This window comes from Salvelinus fontinalis, chromosome 12 (assembly GCF_029448725.1).
Source record: "Salvelinus fontinalis isolate EN_2023a chromosome 12, ASM2944872v1, whole genome shotgun sequence".
NCBI lineage: Eukaryota > Metazoa > Chordata > Actinopteri > Salmoniformes > Salmonidae > Salvelinus > Salvelinus fontinalis.
The window spans coordinates 2486165-2510233 of NC_074676.1; the positions used below are offsets into that span (position 1 = coordinate 2486165).

The window sequence follows — 24069 nt, forward strand, 5'->3', positions numbered from 1 at the left end:
CTCCTCTAGAATACAATGGCAGTATAGTTAGCATTCTCATTACTGTCTGCCACCTGTTAAACTATCTGCAACCAACCCAAGGTCTCTCCCCTCCCTGGGTAGAGACAGAATGTCCTGTAAGGAACACAGCATTCCAGCCTGTCTGAAGATAACTCCATTCTTTCTAATAAGGAACACATAATATTCAGCATTATGATTATAATAAGTTTCATTCATACTTAACATCTAAGTCAAATGTATACATATTTTAGTCATTAAACACAAAAATCCCATAACAGTTCTGCTGCCTGCAACATCCTCCAGCATGACCGGTTTGGTGGTGGGTCAGTCATGGTGTGGGTGGCATTTCTTTGGGGTGCCGCACAGCCCTCCATGTGCTCGCCTGACTGCCATTAGGTACCGAGATGAGATCCTCAGACCCCTTGTGAGACCATATGCTGGTGCGGTTGGCCCTGGGTTCCTCCTAATGCAAGACAATGCTAGACCTCATGTGGCTGGAGTGTGTCAGCAGTTCCTGCAAGAGGAAGGCATTGATGCTATGAACTGGCCCGCCTGTTCCCCAGACCTGAATCCAATTGAGCACATCTGGGACATCATGTCTCGCTCCATCCACCAACGCCACGTTGCACCACAGACTGTCCAGGAGTTGGCGGATGCTTTAGTCCAGGTCTGGGAGGAGATGCCTCAGGAGACCATCCGCCACCTCATCAGGAGCATGCCCAGGCGTTGTAGGGAGGTCATACAGGCACGTGGAGGCCACACACACTACTGAGCCTCATTTTGACTTGTTTTAAGGACATTACATCAAAGTTGGATCAGCCTGTAGTGTGGTCCACTTCAATTTTGAGTGTGACTCCAAATCCAGACCTCCATGGGTTGATACATTTGATTTCCATTGATAATTTTTGTGTGATTTTGTTGTCAGCACATTCAACTATGTAAAGAAAAAAGTATTTAATAAGAATAGTTCATTCATTCAGATCTAGGATGTGTTATTTTAGTGTTCCCTTTATTTTTTTGAGCAGTGTATATACACACACACACTGTATTTATTCTCCAGACTATGACATTGCTCGTCCTAATATTAAATATTTCTTAATTCCATTATTATTACTGCCCTGTTGAAGCTAGGAACACAAGCATTTTCCCACACCGGCAAAAGCATCTGATACATGTGTGTGCGACCAATAAGATTTGATTTGATTTGTAATGTTTCCACAAAATTGTGACTAGCTCCAAATGGTGTTTTGACACCTGGATAGCTTGATAAAATAAATGTTTGTACTGATTTCCATTCATTTGGAGATGTATGTGCATGTGAAACATCATTGTGGAGACATAAATATTCCAATTTGAAATGAAGTAGTTTTGGTTGAAATAAACCAAACTGACTTTTCAAGTGAACCTGGTTGTAAATTATTGGAACTTGGTATGAAAGTGCCCTAAAAAGAGCTTTGCCTTCTTTTGCAGAATGCTGATCTGAAGAAGCAGCTCCACGAACTTCAGGCTAAGATCACAGCGCTTAGCGAGAAGCAGGTATTTCAGGAGATGATGCTGACACAACATAAGGCTGTCCCAGGTTGCCCTATATGAGAGCAGACACACCAATATTGATATGCGTTTGAAACACAGGATTTTTACAAATTAAAATGTGTAACCAGTTGGTCCTTTTAGACAGACTCATTTGCTTCTTTGAACATCATATTCGAAGATATGCACAAATGAATCATGTATGTTTAAATGTTTATTTAGTTTAAGCCTTTATAAATCCCAATGAGTAATTTGTCACTCCCTCTGTGCAGAGCTGTGTGCATGGGCAAGTGAACACGGAATAGACACGCACACAAACATACTGTTTACGCGGCTAATTTCTTGTGATGGATGCTCTGAGGCAGAAATGAAAGCACATTATTACTTGGAATGTGTGTTCTCTTCCCAATGTGCTCTGTCTCTGTTAGCAGTATTCTGCCCACTGTGAGACTCACCTAGTGTGACTTGCACAACGACTTGTTTTCCTGCTGCTTTCTCCATCCTGTCAAGGAAGCTGACTAATCAATGTGGTTTGTGACACACTGACTGTTCTCTGGAACAATTCAAAGAACCTGGAATCTATTCAATATATATAGAGTGGTGGCTCTTTTAGTTAAAGGGATACTTCAGGATCTACTTTCCCAGAGTCAGATGAACTTGTGGATCCCAGTTTTATTTCTCTGTCCAGTATGAAGGATCAGATACCCATAGACTTCCAGCCATTGCACTAGTTAGCATTGGCTTGCAATACTACCTCTAACATCCTTCTTACTGGACACAGAGATATAAAATGGTATCCAATAGTTCTTCTGACTGGGGTAGTAGATACTTTTTCTTGCCACTGTATGTGAACCCTTTGGAATTACTTGGATTTCTGCATGAATTGGTCATCAAATTTTATCTGATCTTTATCTAAGTCACAACAATACACAAACCTAGTGTGCTTAAAATAACACACATTATTTTATTCAATATAGACAAGAAAAATACATCATTTAAACATTCACATTGTAGGTTGTAAAAAGTATGTGAATCCCTAGGCTAATGAGTTCTCCAAAAGCTAATTGGCGTCAGCTAACCTGGAGTCTAATCAATGAGACGAGATTGGAGATGTTGTTTAGAGCTGCCTTGCCCTATAAAAAACACTCAATCTGAGTTTGCTATTCACAAGAAGCATTGCCTGATGTGAACTATGCCTCAAACAAAGGAGATCTCGGGAAGACCTAAGATTAAGAGTTGTTGACTTGCATAAAGTTTGGAAGGGTTACAAAAGAATGACAAAGCTCAATGAGGTTAAGAAGAATCCTAGAGTGTCAGCTAAAGACTTAAAGAAATCTCTGGAACATGCTAACATCTCTGTTGACAAGTCTACGATTCGTAAAACACTAAACAAGAATGGTGTTCATGGGAGGACACCATAGAAGCCACTACACCCCAATGTTGCGCAGCGCTACTGGCAAAATATTCTGTGGACGGATTAAACTAAAGTTGAGTTGTTTGGAAGGAACACACAATACTATGTGTGCAGAAAAAAGGCACAGCACACCAACATCAAAACCCCATCCCAACTGTAAAGTATGGTGATGTCATCTATTTTGTGAAGTGCACCAGTCCCTCCTGCAGCAAAGCACCCCTACAACATGATGCTGCCACCCTCGTGCTTCACGGTTGGGATGGTGTTCTTCGGCTAGCAAGCCTCCCCCTTTTTCCTCCAAACATAACGGTGTTCATTATGACCAAACAATTCCATTTTTCTTTCATCAGACCAGAGGACATTTCTCCAAAAAGTACAATCTTTGTCCCCATGTGCAGTTGCAAACCATAGTCTGGCTTTTTCGTGGCGGTTTTGGAGCAGTGGCTTCTTCCTTGCTGAGTGGCCTTTCAGGTTATGTTGATATAGAACTCGTTTTACTGTGGATATAGATAATTTTGTACCTGTTTCCTCCAGCATCTTCACAAGGTCCTTTGCTGTTGTTCTGGGATTGATTTGCACTTTTCGCACCAAAGTACGTTATTCTCTAAGAGACAGAACGGGTCTCCTTCCTGAGCAGTGTGATGGCTGCGTGGTCCCATGGTGTTTATACTTGCGTACTATTGTTTGTACAATGAACGTGGTACCTTCAGGCGTTTGGAAATTGCTCCCAAGGATGAACCAGACTTGTGGAGGTCTACAATTTTCTTTTCTGAGGTCTTGGCTGATTTCTTTAGATTTTCCGATGATGTCAAGCAAAGAGTCATTGAGTTTGAACATAGGCCTTTAAATACATCCACAGGTACACATCCAATTGACTCAAATGATGTCAATTAGCCTATCAGAAGCTTCATGACATAATTTTCTAGAATTTTCCAAGCTGTTCAAAGGCACAATCAACTTAGTGTATGTAAACTTCTGACCCACTGGAATAGTGATCAGTGAATTATAATGAAATAATATGTAAGCAATTGTTGGAAAAATTACTTGTCATGCACAAAGTAGATGTCCTAACCGACTTGCCAAAACTATAGTTTATTGTCAAGAAATTTGTGGAGTGGTTGAAAAACAAGTTTTAATGACTCCAACCTAAGTGTATGTATAAACTTCAAACTTCAACTGTATATAGATTTCAGTACCAGTCAAAAGTTTGGACACACCTAATCATTCAAGGGTTTTCTTTATTTTTACTATTTTCTACAATGTAGACATCAAAACTATGAAATAACACATATAGAATCATGTAGTAACCAAAAAAGTGACAAATATATTTGAGACTCTTCAAAGTAGCCACCCTTTGCCTTGATGACATTTTTGCACATTCTTGGCATTCTCTCAACTAGCTTCATGAGGTAGTCATCTGGAATGCATTTCAATTGATATGTGTGCCTTGTTAAAAGTTTATTTGTGGAATTTCTTTCCTTAATGCGTTTTAGCCAACCAGTTGTGTTGTGACAAGGTAAGGGTGGTCGAAGATAGCCCTATTTGGTGAAAGATCAAGTCCACATTATGGCAAGAACAGCTCAAATAAGCAAAAAGAAACGACAGACCACCATTACTTTAAGACATAAAGAACATTTCAGTCACAAAATCCATCAAGCGCTATAATGAAACTGGCTCTCTTGAGGACCGCCACAGGAAAGGAAGACTCAGAGTTACCTCTGCTGCAGAGGTTAAGTTCAATTGTTACTAGCCTCAGAAGTTTCAGCCCAAATAAATGCTTCAGAGTTCAAGTAACAGACACATCTCAACATCAACTGTTCAGAGGAGACTGTGTGTATCAGGCCTTCATGTTCGAATTGCAGCAAAGAAACCACTACTAAAGGAAACCAATAAGAAGAGACTTGCTTGGGCCAAGAAACACGATCAATGGACATTAGAACGGTGGAAATCTGTCCTTTTGGTCTGATGAGTCCAAATTTGAGGTTTTTGGTTCCATCTCCCGTGTCTTTGTGAGACGCAGAGTAGGTGAATGGATGATCTCTGCATGTGTGGTTCCCACCGTGAAGCATGGAGGAGGAGGTGTGATGGTGTGGGGGTGTTTTGCTGGTGACACTGATTTCTTTTGAATTCAAGGCACAATTAACCAGCATGGCTACCACAGCATTCTGCAGCGACACGCCATCCCATCTGGTTTGTGCTTAGTTGGACTATCATTTGTTTTTCAACAGGACAATGACCCAACACACCTCCATGCTGTGTAAGGGCTATTTGACCATGGAAGGAGAGCGATGAGTCCTGCATCAGATGACCTGGCCTCTACAATCATCATCCTCATCCCAATTGAGATGGTTTAGGATGAGTTGGACCGCAGAGTGAAGGAAAAGCAGCTAACAAGTGCTCAGCATATGTGGGAACTCCTTCAAGACAGCTGGAAAAGCATTCCAGGTGAAGCTGGTTGAGAGAATGCCAAGAGTGTGCAAAGCTAGCATTCATTTAGTTCAATATTGGTTTTATCAGTATTGGTTTTATCAGACCATAGAATCTTGTTTCTCATGGTCTAAGAGTCCTTTAGGTGCCTTTCGGCAAACTCGAAGCGGGCTGTCTTGCCTTTTACTGATTCGTGGCTTCCTTCTGGCCACTCTACCATAAAGTTCTGCAGAGATGGATGTCCTTCTCCCATCTCCACATAGTCCACCTCCCTGACCAAGGCCCTTCTCCCCTGATTGCTTAGTTTGGCCGGGCTGCCTGCTCTAGGAAGATTCTTGGTGATTTTAATTTAATTTTAATTTAACCTTTATTTAACCGGGAAGCTCTCATTGAGATTTAAAATCTCTTTTTCAAGAGCGTCCTGGCCAAGATAGGCAGCACCAAGTCATTACAAAAATTACAGACAGACAACATGAAAAACTACAAGTAATCTAGTGAAAACCATTGAATTCACAAGAGTATAACAAAATCAAAAACAGCAAATTAAAAACATTGACAGGTCAGGGAATCAGCCTCAAAATCCTTCATCAGTGATTTAAAAACACCAATCGGGACAAGTTCTTCCAGTTTAAAATTATGTTGTAAGGTGTTCCAAGACGATGGTGATTCCAAACTAATTCCATTTAAGAATGATGGAGGCCGCTGTGTTGTTGGGGACCTTCAATGCTGCGGACATTTTTGGCATCCTTCCCCAGATCTGTGCCTCGACACAATCCTGTCTCAGAGCTCTATGGACAATTCCTTTCGACTTCATGGCTTGGTTTTTGCTATGACATGCACTGTCAGCTGTGGGTCCTTTATATAGACAGGTGTGCGTGCCTTTCCAAATCATGTCCAATTGAATGAGTTTACCACAGGTGGAATCCATTCAAGTTGTAGAAACATCTCAATGATGATCAATGGAAACAGGATGTGCCTCAGCTCTATTTCGAATCTCATAGTATACATAAGCCGTTTTTGTTTAGTATTTTTTTTATTCATTTGCTAAAATATTTAAACCTGTTTTCGGTTTGTCATTATTGGGTAATTGTGTATAGATTGCTGAGGATTTTTAAATGTATTTATTCCATAAAAAAAAAAAGGCTGTAACGTAACAATGTGGAAAAAGGGAAGGTGTCTGAATACTTTCCGAATGCACTGTGTATATACAGTACCAGCCAGCAGTTTGGACACCTATTTATTCAATGGTTTCTCTTTATTTTGACTATTTTCTACATTGTAGAGTTATAGTGAGCCACTCATTTTCAATAGACACACAACCTTTATTTTGACAGGTCTAATGGTCTACCGGTCGAATGTCATTTTCTGGTGTTTCTTGGCCCATGCACGTCTCTTCTTCTTATTGGTGTCCTTTTGTAGTGGTTTCTTTGCAGCTATACTCTGAACAGATTATGTTGAGATGTGTCTGTTACTTGAACTCCGTGAAGCATTTTTCTTGGCTACTATCTGAGGTGCAGTTGCTGATTTGTGCGGCTGGTAACTATTGAACTTATCATCTGCAGCATAGGTAATTCTGGGTCTTCCTTTCCTGTAGCTGTCGTCATGAGCGCCAGTTTCATCATAGCGCTTGATGGTTTTTGCGACTGCACTTGAAGTAACATTGAAAGTTCTTGAGATGTTCATAAAGTAATGATGGACTGTCGTTTCCCTGCTTATTTGAGCTATTCTTGTTATAAAATTAACTTGGTCTTTTACCAAATAGGGCTATCTTTTGTATACCAACCCTACCTTGTCACAACACAACTGATTGGCTCAAACGCATTAAGAAGGAAAGAAATTCCACAAATGAACTTTAACAAGGCACACCTGTTAATTGAAATGCATTCCAGGTGACTACCTCATGAAGCTGGTTGAGAGAATGCCAAGAGTGTGCAAGGCTTTCATTAATGCAAAGGGTGGCTACTTTGAAGAATCTCAAATATAAAATATATTTCGTTTTGTTTCACTTTTTTGGTTACCACATGTGTGTTATTTCATAGTTTTGATGTCTTCACTATTATTCTACAATGTAAAAAATAAAGAAAAACCCTTGATTGAGTAGGTTTGTCCAGACTTTTGACTGGTACTGTATATGTATTTGTGTGTGTGTTTGTATATATATTTTATTTATTATTATTATTTATTTGCTACTAGACTGAAAAGTATCTTGGTTGACCAATAGCTTTTCAACCAAACAATTGACCAGTCGACTAACTGTGGTCAGCCCTAGTTTAGTGTTCTTGTTAGTTTGCTGGACCTCTTTGATGTCACGAAGTTCACATCATTACGCTCTTTTTGTTTACAAAGCCCTGTCCACCAACTTCTGGCTTAAAATGACAATTTATCAAACCCGTTCATTGGATTGGTTAACTCAGGAGACTCCTTTGGTGTCTAGAGAGTTAGGTTGACCACCCTTTGGTTTCCTTGCTCCTTGCGTGTGGAATGATCTGGAATGCACTTTAAAATTGGAGGAATTGGTGCCTCTAGGGCATTTCAGATGGTTGTTAGGGGTCCTTTTTATTGTAGATCGTGTCTTTTTATGATTGTGTTTTGCTTTTTGTGTGTTATTTTTATGTGTATATGAATGTGAAGTTTAATGTGGTTATTGTAATTTGATGCTGTGCAGGGCTCATCTGGAAAAGAGACCTTGGTCTCTGCATTGATTCCCTTTAAAAATAAAGGTTGTGTCTCTATTGAAAATGAGTGGCTAAGTGACAGTGTATGGAAGATTATCTTTGATTGGATTGTGGATGATGTGTGTTTGTGTTAACTTTCTAAATATATCATTGTAGGACTTTTGAGCTGGCATACTTAAAGTGGTAGGTATTCTCAACTGGCATACTTAAGGCAAACCACAAGTGTCCCTAGTAAACTCGAGTAACGATGTCTGAAGATGAACCAGAAAAGAGGCATGTTTTGACGTGAGTTTTTTGATGATTGTTTCTTTGCTAGGACGTGGGAGTGGGCCATTCAGTGAAGGAAGAGCCCTGCACATTCTACAAATCTTAAAGGCCCAGTGCAGTCAAAAACGTGATTTCCTGTGTGTTATATATATTTCCACACTGAGGTTGGAATAATAGTATGATATTGTGAAAATGATAATGCCATTTTAGAGTAAAAGCTGTTTGAAAAGATCGCCTGAAATTTCAACCTGTTTTGCTGGGATGGAGTTTTGGCTTGCCCGGTGACATCACCAGGCGGTAAATTAGTTAATAGATAAGAAACAGAGTTCCAAACCTCTCAGCCAATAACGGCTAGTTTCTACCTCCCAGACAGTCCTAGCTAAATTCTTGTTTTAGAAATTGCTCCTTGCTAAGAAGCTATTTGTATTTATTTTTGACCATTTCACAGTAAGGTGCTTAATTGTTACTCAGAAATGATTTGATGTTGAGATCAAAACAGCTGCATTTAACATTTAAGTCATGCTAGAACAGCCAACTGCTGACATGTCTGTTACACGTTGTAGAGGTCGGTGTCTTTGGTATTCTTATAGATGGCTGTGGCCTTTTTATCCACTTGTGGGTGGTAGGTGTTAATAATCTCAGCTCACAAATTTAGTAGGCCTACCTCACCAGTACAACTCTTCTTCTGTCTCACTGAGGAAAGAGTTTACAGTTTACACCTGTGCTGCACTGGGATGCACCGTGTTGCTAAGCAACAGACACATGTCTCTGGAATGAAGTCGGCACGTTTGTGTCTACGCATGCTGACCTGTTGTGTTACTACAGCACTCGGGTGTATTTTGATTTATTGCGGTCCATAGGCGTCACACTGATATTCCTGTCACCTCTCAGGCAATGAGCCCACACACACACTTGACACTGCGCGGAGTCCAGTCCAACAGGGCTAGTGTGCATTTCAGGTTTTACCTCTAGAGCATACTTGAAGAACAAATGTTATATGAAACGTTAACTGTTACTTATAGACTTGATTTGCTTAGAATAAACCTTTAGACTCCAAGACAGTAAGCATGTATAATGACTTAGCTGGCTATGGGCTGGTTATGACTCTGTGTATCTTCTGTATATTGGGTATTTTGGTGTCTGAGATTGGCGATGTCTGAAGTAGCCAGGCTGTAGTAGGCCTATATGTGCTATATGGACTATGTGCTGGGTTTTATCCCTGCAGATAAAAGCTTCCCTCCCTCTGCGTCCAGCTGAGCCCTCCTGGCCGGCTCCCTTCCCTGGAGGGGTCTAAAAAAGGTTACTAGGAGCTCAAGTGTAGCTCTCAAGTGTCTGAAACGGGCTCGTCCTGTAATCACATCTTTGAGGGTTGCCCTTCGATCGGCTAGTATTTATACTCAACCAACCAGAAAAATGCTCTACCAGATTTTCCTAGAAGGGCTGTCTTGTCTGCAGTTGTTGATTAACAGTATTTAGGGCTGCCCCATGCCAAGTCCTGTTAAAAGGACGAACACAGTAAATCGTCTGCTTTTTTCCCTTGGCTACTGTTTAAATCACTCTTGATTAACATGGAAATTGGATTCTTGGCAAGAACACCTAGCCATGTCTCTCTGAAACGGTCTCATAAAGAACTGCCAACAGACTGAAGCATGAAAGGCAGAAGAAGGATTTGCTGAATTTCCCTTTTTTTCAAAAAAGAGTGGCCCTGCTAAACCACATAAGGAGCATTCCACTTTTCATTAACACTTTACTTGACATCCAGCGTCATAACACGTTATGACATGGTCATGGCCATGTGATAACAGCTGACATAACTTGTCATAATATGGTCATAACACTGTCATGACACATATATTTACACAGGTGTCTCGACCCACATTTATAAAAAATATTTAAAAAATCCCAGCCAAGACGTTTCATTTAGTTTGTTTCAATTTTTCATACTTGAGTTCCAAATATCTCTAACGATCGCCCCAGCGTGAGTTGTTTTATGCACGTCATGTCAGAATGCTGCACTCGCTGTGCTAATTATCTATAGGCTATGTTTCAATTGATCAATTTCAAATAATTTTCTAAGAAGTTGTATTTTCTAATAACAGTTTAAATTGAGGTGTGTTCTGCCTCCTCATTAATTCACATAGAAGTAGCACATTTCAGTGTTGCGGACAATTTATGTTTGAGGCTTTACTGAGCCGGTCAAATGCCCCTCTTCAGGGAGAGCCCTTCCCCATTTTTTTCTGCACATATGCAGACATTTGTATGCAGTCTTGCACGAACTGGCACATTTTCTGGCTGGCGCTCGCATTGCCTCCATTGTTTTTCTTACAAATAACTTTGGACTTGTACGTTCCTATCAAAGTACCTTACTTTCTGTATATGGTGTTTCCGTTTCTACTGTAGTATGTACGGTATGTATGTATGTATGTATGTATGGGGCTTAACCTGTCTAGGATCAGCGTGGCGCTAGCGGCACCCCCCCCCCCCCCCCCACTGAAAAACCAGTGCCGCGAAATTCAAAAAAAAATATATTTTTAAAATATTTAACTTTCACACATTAAAGTCCAATACAGCTAATGAAAGACACAGATCTTGTGAATCCAGTCAACATTTCCGATTTTTAAAATGTTTTACAGGGAAGACACAATATGTAAAGATGTACATCTATTACCTAAAAACACATTAGCATATTCCACCATCTTTTATTTGTCCACCAACACCAGTAGCCATCACCAATTCGGCTAAACTAAGATATTTATAGCCCCTAACCAACAAAAAAACTCATTAGATGACAGTCTGATAACATATTTATGGTATGGGATAGGTTTTGTTAGAAAAAAGTGCATATTTCAGGTAGATGGCATAGTTTACAATTGCACCCACCATCACAAATGGACTAGAATAATTACAATGAGCAACGTGTTTACCTAACTACTAATCATCAAACATTTCGTAAAAATACACAGCATACACGAATCGAAAGACACAGATCCTGTGAATACAGACAATATTTCAGATTTTCTAAGTGTCTTACAGCGAAAACACAATAAATCGTTATATTAGCTTAGCACATAGCAATTAGCAGCCCAGCATTGATTCTAGCCAAAGTGAGCGATAAAAGTCAACATCGCCAAAAGATATTAATTTTTTCACTAACCTTCTCAGAATTCTTCCGATGACACTCCTGTAACATCATATTACACATTCCATATAGAGTTTGATCGCAAATGTTTATATTTAGCCACCAAAATCATGGTTAGACAATGTGAAATGTAGACAAGCTGGTAAAGAAAATGTCCTTGCGCCACTTAGACAGTGATCTACTCTTATACATAAATACTCATAAACGTGACTAAAAAATATAGGGTGGACAGGGATTGATAGACAATTTAATTCTTAATACAATTGCGTTATTACATTTTTTAATTTATCCTTACTTTTCAATACAGTTTGCGCCTAGCGAAGCTACGTCATAAAACATGGCGTTCTAAGCCACTAAAATGTTTCGACAGAAACACGATTTATCATAATAAAAATGTCCTACCTTGAGCTGTTCTTCCATCAGTATCTTGGGCAAAGGATCCTTTCTTGGGAGAAATCGTCTTTTGGTGGAAAGCTGTCCTCTTGCCATGTGGAAATGTCAACTGCGTTCGGGATGAACTGAAAAGCGTGCCCAACTTTTCACATCGTTGCAAAAATAAATGTCCCAAAATCGCACTAAACGGATATAAATTGCTATAAAACGCTTTAAATTAACTACCTTATGATGTTTTTAACTCCTATAACGAGTGAAAAGATGACCGGAGAAATATAACAGGCTAAACTAACGCTTGGAACAGGTGCGCGCCGGGGTCCTCTAGGCTCATGACGCAGCTCCCAAAGAATGACTAGCTTCAGAGTTTTTTGATTTGTAGGGCCTGTGAACGCGCAATCGACACCGTTGGAATCGTCATCACGTAAAGGCATCCAGGGGAAGACGTAAGAAGTGTCCGTATAGTCATAGCAACGACAGTGCCCTTTTAAATGACTTCAGAAGAGTGGCCAACATTTCTCAAATCTGACTCCATGTCAGGGAAATTGCTGTAGAATGGGCTCTGTTCCACTTAGAGACAAAATTTCAACTCCTATAGAAACTATAGACTGTTTTCTATCCAATAATAATAATAATATGCATATTGTACGATCAAGGATTTTGTGGGAAGCCGTTTAAAAAATTAGCCACATTAGCATAAATAGTCTAAACAGCGCCCCCATCCCCAACAGGTTAATGTATTTACAGTTTTATTAATGTTTTCATGTAAACTTCCACAAGTGAATGAAGGGAAGCGAATGATCGTAGACAACACTCCAACTTTAACATGCATACTGCAAACAGACAAACTCATCTTGTCTCCTCTTATTATCTTTGGTTGACGCGAAAAAACAAACATGCAGGGATGCAAACTGGGGGGGGGGGGGGGGGGGGGGATCACTACTGGCTGTAAGCGAACGAGTGATGCGCGTTTGGAGCAATACTGGCTGTATCCAAGGCTCAGCCAGTCGTTTGCATAACAACAGAATGCAGCGCAGCACGTGACTGAAGAAAGAAGAGACAACCACTTGACTAGTTACAGCATCAGCGCGCACTCTGGGAAGTCAGCTTGTCAGTTACAGCATCTCGTCCCCTGAACGATAACGAAGAGGTAAGGTTAGGTGAGAAGCCTGACCATGGAGATGGGGGTGAGAAGGTGATGATGCGTACTTCATGAGCTGTAACCGAAAAACAACTGGCGTTTGGAAAGTTTGAGGTGAGGGAGAAAGTGTGGTGGAACAAGTATTAGCGTTGTTAAGTATCTTGCTATGGAATTCTCCGTTAGCTAGCCAGAGAAATGTTGAGCAACATTAGCCAACTCATCTGATCAAATAATTGAGTTTATGGTGTGAAAATTTGCTTGCTAATAAAGTCAGACAGTTAACGTTACCTAACTAACATTACAAAATCAGATGAGCTAACATTAGTAACCTAACCAATTCCCTATAGTATTTACTGGTATACTACTCCTTGCCGTTCCTCAAGTTATAACGCGTTAGTTGCTTACTGGACCCTGGCAATCTGAAATGTTAACTAGCTAACGAACTAACCACTATCTGTTAACTAAAGTTTTCCCTCTACAGTATGTGGTTAATTTTCAGAATGAGAGAATTAGGTGAAAATTAGGTGTTTCTTATTCAACAAGTGGATTCAGAGATCAAGTGTAGCTGGAGCTGGGCCTGGCTTAAGCTGCATGCCACTATAGAGGTGAAAGGAACACCACACAGTTTCTTTGGTGGCACATTGTAGGACATATGTTCACAGGCAGAAAGTGTACAATGTAATAATGTTCAGTGTAGCCCAAAGATAGTGTTTTTGTTGTGTTAAACTTGACAGTAACATGTGTACAAGCATTACAAGCATTTCGCTACACTCGCATTAACATCTGCTAACCATGTGTATGTGACCTATAAAATTTGGTCACAGGCCGCTCAGCAAGGAAGAATCCACTGCTCCAAAACGCCATAAAAATGCCAGATGATGATTAGCAACTGCAAATGGGGACAAAGATCGTACTTTTTGGAGAAATGTCCTCTGGTCTGGTGAAACAAAAATAGAACTGTTTGGCCATAATGGACATCGTTATGTTTGGAGGAAAAAGGGGGAGGCTTGCAAGCCGAAGAACACCATCCCAACCGTGAAGCACGGCGGTGGTTTGCTGCAGGAGGGACTCGTGCACTTCACAAAATAGATGGCATCATGAGGGAGGAAAATGTTGTGGATATATTGAAGGAACGTCTCAAAACATCAGTCAGGAAGCTATAGCTTGGTTGCAAATGGGTCTTCCAAATGGACAATGACCCCAAGCATACTTCCAAAGTTGTGGCAAAATGGCTTAAGGACAACAAAGTCAAGGTATCGGATTGGCCATCACAAAGCCCTGACCTCAATCCTATAGAAAATTTGTGTGCAGAACTGAGAAGAAAAAAAAATATACACACACCTTTAATTTTTTTTATATATTTCCTTTATTATCCTACCTACCCTCCCCCAATTGGAGCAAACTAGTGAACAACAATGCTTAGGCCTTTATTTCCAGCTTATACATACTATATGCATTTTATGGACACAGTCTATTTGACAATAGTTTTATTTTGTTTGTTTTTAACTCTTGTCCTTCCTCTACCCTCAACCTCTCCCATATATTTATGATGTCCATCTGGTATGTTTTCCTTTTGCCAAACAATTTCCTAACCTATATACGTTTTACAGGCACAGTACACATTAGTTATCTTGTTGTTATTAGTCCCAACCTTTAACTTCATTCAACCCCTTTCATCTATCTCTTAACACCATCCATATTGGATTTCTATTTGCCACGTTTTTCAACTGTGCTGTGATGTTTCACAGAAGCTCTGAACCTTTCCATTCTCATCTTGTTTCTACAGATTGTAAATTGAAAATATTTTTCTTTGCTAAAAGTATTATATTATTTATCGATTGACTATGACTTTTCAGATCGCCCATTAGTGCTATCTGCAGGGTTAGCTCCAGGTAAATATTGCAATTCTTCAGCCATTCCTGGACCTGTGACCAAAAACAAGCTACTTATGGACAATACCAAAACAAATGATCGAATGTTTCTGCCTCTTCGCAGCAACATCTGCAGAGCTGGGAAGGTTGTATCCCCCATATAAATAACATTATGTTGGTTGCAAGAATTCCGTATTATAATTGATATTGAAAAATTCAAAGTTTTGAATCCGGCGTTGTTTTGCGTATCAGTTCATAAACCATGTGCCATGGAATCGGTACGTCAAAAATCTAGGGCCGACAGACAAGTTCCTTACTTTTTGCCCCATCCACTTCTTCCAATTTTGCGGTAATGCCGCAATTAGTTGATTTGTAATTTTGGGTAGAGCAGACATTTCCATATGTTTTAGTTAGCTGCATGTATGTCATAACTCCACCAGTCATTTTGTGTCATTTATGAAGATTATACCTGTTTTAATTTATTTAAATCAATTAGTCTATTTGAGTTTAACCAACATATTTGCTGTATTATTTGTTCTGTTTTTTTTCTGGTGGATTAAATTGAAATTGCAACCAACTTTCGATGGCTTGTTTTAAAAATAGCAATATTTGAGAGATGTTTCCTTTTCAAATAGAGGTTGTAATCTGAAGAAAGGGAAAAAGGCCTTTCTTGAACATAGGGTGAGACATTCTTACAAATTTACTAGAGAACCAGTTCAGATTTAAGTATACCTTTTGTTTGACTGAAGCCTTTAGTGAGAGGTCTTAATGCGTTCATTTTTTAATCATTTCTGCTCTCCGAATTCATATTCATATTCCTATATAAATAGGCCCGTTTAATTTTGCCTGGCTTGCCGATCCAAATAAAATGTAATCTTTTTTTCTCATATAATTAAAAAACAGGTCGCTAGGTGTAGGCAAGACCATAAGCAAATAGGTAAACTGGGATATGACTAAAGAGTTAATCGGGGTGATTTTTCCACAAATAGAAAGGTATTTACCTTTCCGTGGATGCAAGATCTTATCTAATTTTGCTATCTTTCTATAAAAATGTATTGGAGTGAGATCATTTATTTATTTCGGGATATGTATACCACATCACCATCAGACAATTTTATTGGTAAACTACACCGTAAAGTCAAAGTAGTATTTTTTTAGTGATCCAATACGTAATATAGTACACTTATCATTTGGTTGTAATCCAGAGAGGTTAGAAAATGATCTAGATCCTCTGAGGCTGTGGAGGGATCTAAGTTGTGGATTTATAAGAAAACATGAGTCATCAGCGTACAATGACACCTTTGTTCTTAAGGCCTGTATTTCTAATCCCTTGATATTATTGTTGGATCTGATTTTAATAGCTAACATTTCAGGGGCCATAATAAATAGATCTGCCAATAGTGGACAACCTTGTTTTACTCCTCTTGACAGTTTAAAACTTTCTGAGAAGTAGCCATTATTTACTATTTTACACCTAGGGTTACTATACTTGATTTTAACCCATTTTTTAAAGAGATCCTCCAAAATTGAAATGTTCCAGGCATTTATATATTAACTCCAGTCGTACTTTATAAGCCTTTTTAAATCCGCTATGAATAGAAGGCCTGGTTTCCCAGATTTTTCATAGTGTTCTATTGTTTCCAGTACTTGCCTTATATTATCTTGACTGCATCGTCCATGTAAAAAACCTGTCTGATGAGAATGAATAATGTCCGACAATACCTTTTAAATTCTATGTGCTATACATTTTGCTAGAATTTTTGCATCACAACACTAAAGTGTAAGGGGCCTCCAATTTTTTGGGGACTGGGTCTTTATATTTCCCACTGTTTCAGTAATAATGAAATCAGACCTTCTTGTTGAGTGTCTGATAATCTACCAGTTACATAGGAGTGGTTAAAACATGCTAATAACGGTCCTCATAAAAGGTTTGGTATACCCCGGCTGGTATGCCATCCAGTTTTCCCAGACTTAAAGGCTTTAATTGCACCAAGAAGTTCCTCCTCTGTAATTTCACCTTCACATGAGTCTTTCTGTATGGCTGTTCATTTTACATTATTAATATGAAAAAATCCATACATTTAGCTTTGTTTAGAGGAGACTGAAGCAAAAACATATGCTTAAAGTACTTTTACTTCCTCTTTCAAAATATAATTTGGTGAATCATAGGTGACTCCGTCATTTAACTTCTTACGGCTGAGATCGGCTGAGATCCCGTTAACGGGATCGACTTGACAACAGCCAATGAAAGCGCAGGGGGCCAAATTCAAACAACAGAAATCTTATAATTAAAATTTCTCAAACATACAAGGATTTTACATCATTTTAAAGAGAAACTTCTTGCTAATCCCACCACAGTGTCCGATTTCAAAAAGGCTTTACGAGGAAAGCACACCATCTGATTATGTTAGGTCAGTAGAGTCACAAAAAGCATAAATAGAGATAAATGTATCACTTACCTTTGGTGATCTTCATCAGATGACACTCATAGGACTTCATGTTACACAATACATGTATGTTTTGTTCGATAAAGTTCATATTTATATCCAAAAATCTTAGTTTACATTGGCGCGTTATGTTCAGTAATGTTTTGCCTCCAAAACATCCGGTGATTTTGCAGAGAGCCACATCAATTTACAGAAATACTCATAATAAACATTGATAAACAATACAAGTGTTTTACATGGAACTTTAGATAAACTTCTCCTTCATGCAACCGCTGTGTCAGATTTTTAAAAAACTTTTCAAAAAAGCACACCATGCAATAATCTGAGTACGGCGCTCAGACACAAAAACAAGCCATACAGGTACCCGAGTCAACAGAAGTCAGAAATAGCATTATAAATATTAACTTATCTTTGATCTTCATCAGAATGCACTCCCAGGAATCCCAGTTCCACAATAAATGTTTTAATTTGTTCGATAAAGTCCATAATTTATGTCCAAAAACCTCCTTTTTGTTTGCATGTTTAGTACACAAATACAAACTCAAGAGGCGCGGGCAAGTCCAGGCGAAAGTTCAGACGAAAAGTCAAATTACAGTTCGTAGAAGCATGTCAAACGAAGTATAGAATCAAACTTTAGGATGTTTTTATCATAAATCTTGAATAATGTTTCAACCGGAGAATTCCTTTGTCTGTAGAAATGCAATGGAGCCAAGCTAACTCTCACAGGAGCGTGCGAGACTGAGCTCGTGGCACTCTGCCAGACCCCTGACTCAAACAGCTCTCATTCCCCCCTCCTTCACAGTAGAAGCATCAAACAAGGTTCTAAAGACTGTTGACATCTAGTGGAAGCCTTAAGAAGTGCAATATGACCCCATAGACACTGTGTATTCGATAGGCCAAGAGTTGAAAAACTACAAACCTCAGATTTCCCACTTCCTGGTTGGATTTTTTATCAGGTTTTTGCATGCCATATGAGTTCTGTTATACTCACAGACATCATTCAAACAGTTTTAGAAACTTCAGAGTGTTTTCTATCCAAATCAAATTATATTATCAAATGATATGCATATCTTAGCTTCTGGGCCTGAATATTAGGCAGTTTACTCTGGGCACCTTATTCATCCAAGCTACTCAATACTGCCCCCAGCCAAAGAAGTTAACTTCTCTCGGATACGCTAACGTCCCACTTGGCCAAAATCCAGAAAAAATGTAGCGCTCCAAATTCAAATATATTACTATAAAAATCTATCTTTCATGAAATCACACATGAAAGACACCAAATTAAAGCTACACATGTTGTGAATCCAGCCAACATGTCTGATTTCAAAAAGGATTTACGGGGAAAGCACACAAAACAATTATGGTAGCTTAGTACATAGCCACAGAAAAACACAGCCATTTTCCCAGCAAAATATAGTAGTAACAAAAAGCAGAAATAGAGATAAAATTAATCACTAACCTTTGAACATCTTCATCAGATGACACTCATATGACATCATGTTACACAATACATTTATGTTTTGTTCGATAATGTGCATATTTATATCCGCAAATCTCGGTTTACATTGGCGCCATGTTCAGAAATGTCTCAAATATCCGGAGTAATTACAGAGAGCCACGTCAAATAACAGAAATACTCATCATAAACTTTGATGAAAGATACATGTTTTACATATAATTAAAGATACACTTGTTCTTAATGCAACCGCTGTGTCAGATTTAAAAAAAAAAAAAAAAAAATATGTAAAAAGCACATCATGCAATAATCTGAGACGGTGCTCAGATTTAACAACATTTCCCCGCCAACAGAGTCAACAGAAATACGAAATTACATCATAAATATTCCCTTTGATTATCTTTATCAGAATGCAGTGCCAGGAATCCTAGTTCCACAATAAATCGTTGTTTTGTTCGATAATGTCAATTATTTATGTCCAATTAGCTAATTTTGCTAGCATGTGTCCAAACGCTCCCGCAGATGCAGGCAAACGTCGGACAAAAACTTCAAAAAGTTATATTACAAGTCGAATAAACTGGTCAAACTTAGTAGAGAATCAATCTTCAGGATGTTGTTATCATATATATCCAATAACGTTCCAACCGGAGCATTCTTTTCAGTCTTTATAAGTAATGGAACGCATGACGATATCATGAGGAAAGTGCGTGACCAAGAACTGGCACTCTGCCAGACCACTGACTCAAACACCTCCCATCTGGTCCCACAACACAGCATAAGCTTCATTCCATGTTCTACTGACTGTTGACATCTATTGGAAAGCGTAGGAAGTGCAAACAGATCCATATATTACAGGGAATTGAATAGGCGATGACTTTAACATCGACCACTCTCAGAATTCTCACTTCCTGTTTGGATTTTTTCTCAGGTTTTTGCCTGCCATATGAGTTATGTTATACTCACAGACATCATTCAAACAGTTTTAGAAACGTCAGAGTGTTTTCTATCCAATGGTAATAATATTAATGCATATATTATCATCTGGGACAGAGTAGGAGGCAGTTCACTATGGGCATGCAATTCATCCAAAAGTGAAAATGCTGCCCCCTATATCAAAGAAGTTAACAAGTTTCAGTAAATTATTTTTGGTAGCATTTCTATGTTGAAGAGAAAAAAAATGTTTGTTGCATTTTCCACATTCTATCCAGTTTGCTTTATTATTATGATATATTACACTTGATCTTTGTTGAATGAGTTCCTCCATTTATTTTTGTTATTCTTCTAACTTACTCTGAGCCTCTATGGTACAGTTTTTATTGCTATCAATCTGTTCTGTTAGATCTTCTATTTCCTTTGTAAGTAAGGACTCCTTTGACCTAACTTGCTTTTGTTTTAGAGATGAGTACTGAATTCCATGACCTCTAAATGCACATTTATAAGTCCCATACAATAAGCGGATTTGCTGTACCTATGTTATGTCGTAAAAATTCATTTATAAATTCCTCTGTCCTAGTTAAAAACAAGTTATCATCCAATAGGTTTTTATTCAATTTCCAATATCCTCGCCCACGTGGAAATTCAGTAAGAGTAATGTATATGCCAATTATCTGATGGTCCGACCACATTCTATCCCCTTTCAATTAGAGCTGGGCGATATATTGAGTTTTTTTGCACGATATTGAAAATGCCTGTATCGCAAGAATCGAGGTTCTGTTATAATGTTGTGACAATTTACAAATGCAGCATCTCACTGTCTCTTCTCTGTCAGCCCAGTGTCGAATCATGTCAATGATTGCTTTTGCTTGACAACACATGCAGAGGTTACCCACCAATCACAACCCTAGACAGCCTTTCACAAATTGTAACCACTCCGGAGAAGTGTAGCGGCGGTAAGAGTTCCACCAAATTGGAAAGCGAGGAAGCCAACTCAGCCTCTTGTGAGGATGAAATCAACCCCAAAAAGGGTAGCAATGTTTTTTAGTGATATGGAAGTGGTTCGGGTTTAAGAGGTCTGCTGTTCAGAAAACGAATGTCCTGTGCAAAATGTGTCTAAAGACAATTGCTACGAAAAGCAGCAGCACAACCAACCCCTTCCATCACCTGCAACACGCGGTGGAATGGGAGGAATGCGTGAGACTACGTAATGTCGATTCCAGTCGGCCGATTCCCAAAACGTCTGCTTAAAGACAAACTACTATAGCCGTTTCATTTTCAAACGTTATCGCTTATGACAAGAAAAGTTTGAGGTGGAAGGAGATAACGGACGCAGTGACCAATTACATAGCGAAAGTCATGGTTCAATTCTTTACAGTAGAAAAGTCAGGCTTTAAAAATCGTCTAGGTACAGTTGACCACAAATATCAGCTTCCAAGCCGCAAGTATTTCACGGAAGAAGCCCTGCCGCGATTATACACTGCTACCCGCGAAAGCGTCACAGAGAAGCTGGCTAGTGTTTCTTATTTTTCCACCACAGCCAATCTATGGTCGAGCAGAACGTCAGAGCCATAACTAAGTTTGACAGTCCACTACATAAATGAAGACTAGAAATTGCACAATGTCTGCCTCCAGACATCTTACTTCCCCAAAGACTCTCTAAACATCATGGAAGATGAGCGAATACTGACAGGTGTGCATGACAACTGACAGCGGGAGCAACATGATAAAAGCATTGTGCTTGAACAACTGGACCCGCCTGCAGTGCTTAGGGCACAGGCTTCACCTCCCCATCGGTAAGTGTGACATTGGATAATTAAAGTGCATTCAAAAAAGTTATGTTCAGGCCAGCTGTAGGCTAATGTGTTAGTAGTTGTGTCATTCTGCCAATCCAATAGCAAATAACCACAGGCTGTTTTAATAATGACAAATTTAAATAATTAATACATTTTAAATCAAAATTATTATATAAATGACATATTCAAATAGATAGTGGTCAAACATTCCTAAAGAATAGAATAGACATGTGGGTGTGTGTTGTTCATTTGTGTTGCACAAATAGGCTTTGAGGCCTTGAATATTTAAAAAAATATATATATTAAGAAAATTCAATTAAGAATTATGTCTTGGCCTTTTTTAATTTGTTAAGAGAAAAACAAGAAATCGAGATTAGAGGTCGACCGATTATGATTTTTCAACACCAATACCAATTATTGGAGTACCAAAAAAAAAGCCACTACCGATTTAATCGGACGATTTTTATATATATTTGTAATAATGACAATTACAACAATACTGAATGAACAATGAATCCTTTTATTTTAACTTAATATAATACATAAATAAAATCCATTTAGTCTCAAATAAATAATGAAACATGTTCAAATTTTTTAAATAATGCAAAAACACAGTGTTGGAGAAGAAAGTAAAAGTGCAATATGTGCCATGTAAAAAAGCTAACGTTTAAGTTCCTTACTCAGAACCGAAGAACATATGAAAGCTGGTGGTTCAATATTCCCAGTTCTTCAATATTCCCTGTTAATTAAGAAGTTTTAGGTTGTAGTTATTATAGGAATTATGACGCGTCGACTATTTCTCTCTATACCATTTGTATTTCATATACCTTTGACTATTGGATGTTCTTATAGGCACTTTAGTATTGCCAGCCAAATCTCGGGATTTGATAGGCTTGAAGTCATAAACAGCGCTGTGATTCAAGCACTGCTACGAGCTGCTCGCAAACGCGGTAAAGTGCTGTTTAAATGAATACTTACGAGCCTGCTGTTGCCTCCCACCGCTCAGACTGCTCTATCAAATGTCAAATCATAGACTTAATTGTAATAACACACATAAATACGAGCCTTTGGTCATTAATATGGTCAAATTCGGAAACTATCATTTCGAAAACAAAACGTTTATTCTTTCAGTGAAATACAGATTATGTTCCGTATTTTATCGAACGGGTGGCAACCCTAAGTCTAAATATTGCTGTTCCATTGCACAACCTTCAATGTTATGTCATAATTATGTAAAATTCTGGCAAATTAATTGCGGTCTTTGTCAGGAAGAAACACAGTTCGCAACGAGCCAGGTGGCCCAAACTGTTGCATATACCCTGACTCTGCTTGCACTGGACGCAAGAGAAGTGACACAATTTCCCTAGTTAATATTGCCTGCTAACATGCATTTATTTTAACCTGTTGAGGATGGGGGCGCTGTTGTGACTATTTATGCTAATCGTGTAATTTTTGAAACGGCTTCCCACAAAACTCTTGATCGTACAATATTCATATTATTATTATTATTGGATAGAAAACAGTCTATAGTTTCTATAGGAGTTGAAATTTTGTCTCTAAGTGGAACAGAGCCCATTCTACAGCAATTTCCCTGACATGGAGTCAGATTTCAGAAATTTTGGCCTCTGTTCTGGAGTCAGTTAAAAGGGCACTGTTATTGCTATGAGTATACGGACACTGCTTACGTCTTCCCCTGGATGCCTTTACGTGATGACGATTTGAATGGGGTCGATTGCGCGTTCACAGGCACTATAAATTAAAAAACCCTGTAGCTAGCAACTCTTTTCTTGCTGCGTAATGCGCCTGGAGGACACCAAGCCGCACCTGTTCCAAGCATTAGTGGAGGGAGTAATATTACTCGGGTCATGTTTCTACTCGTTATGGGAGTTAAAAACATCATAAGGTAGTTAATTTAAAGCGTTTTATAGCAATTTATATCCGTTCAGTGCGATTTTGGGACATTTATTGCTGAAACGCTGTGAATTGCTGGGCACGCTTCCAGTTCATCCCGAACGCAGTTGGCATTTCCACATGGCAAGAGGACAGCTTTCCACCAAAAGACGATTACTCCCAAGAAAGGATCCTTTGCCCAAGATACTGATGGAAGAACAGCTCAAAGTAGGACATTTTTATTATGATAAATCGTGTTTCTGTCGAAAAATGTTAGTGGCTTAGGACGCCATGTTTTTTGACGTAGCTTCGCTTGGCGCAAACTGTATTGAAAAGTAAGGATAATTAAAAAAATGTAAATCCGCGATTGTATTAAGAATTAAATTGTCTATCAATCGCTGTCCACCCTATATTTTTTAGTCACGTTTATGAGTATTTATGTATAAGAGTAGATCACTGTCTAATATGGCGCACCAACATTTTCTCACCAGCTGGGCTACTTTTGTCATTGTGTAACCATGATTTTGGTGGCTAAATATGCACATTTTCGAACAAACTGTATATGTATGTTGTAATGTGATGTTACAGGGGTGTCATCTGAAGAATTCTGAGAAGGTTAGTGAAAAAAATAATATATTTTGGCGATGTTTACGTTATCGCTCTCTTTGGCTAGAATCAATGCTGGGCTGCTAT

The 24069-nt window shown here is 38.8% G+C and overlaps 1 protein-coding gene across 5 annotated transcripts in view; it reads left to right on the top strand.

The window, feature by feature from the left end:
- Positions 1-24069, top strand: part of LOC129866618 (PHD finger protein 21A-like) — a 115151-nt gene that overhangs the window by 30047 nt on the left and 61035 nt on the right. For all 5 annotated transcript variants that reach the window (XM_055939378.1, XM_055939379.1, XM_055939374.1 and 2 more), the window contains one exon: positions 1471-1536. In XM_055939378.1, the coding sequence (XP_055795353.1) occupies positions 1471-1536 (66 nt within the window). The remainder of the gene's footprint in view (positions 1-1470; positions 1537-24069) is intronic.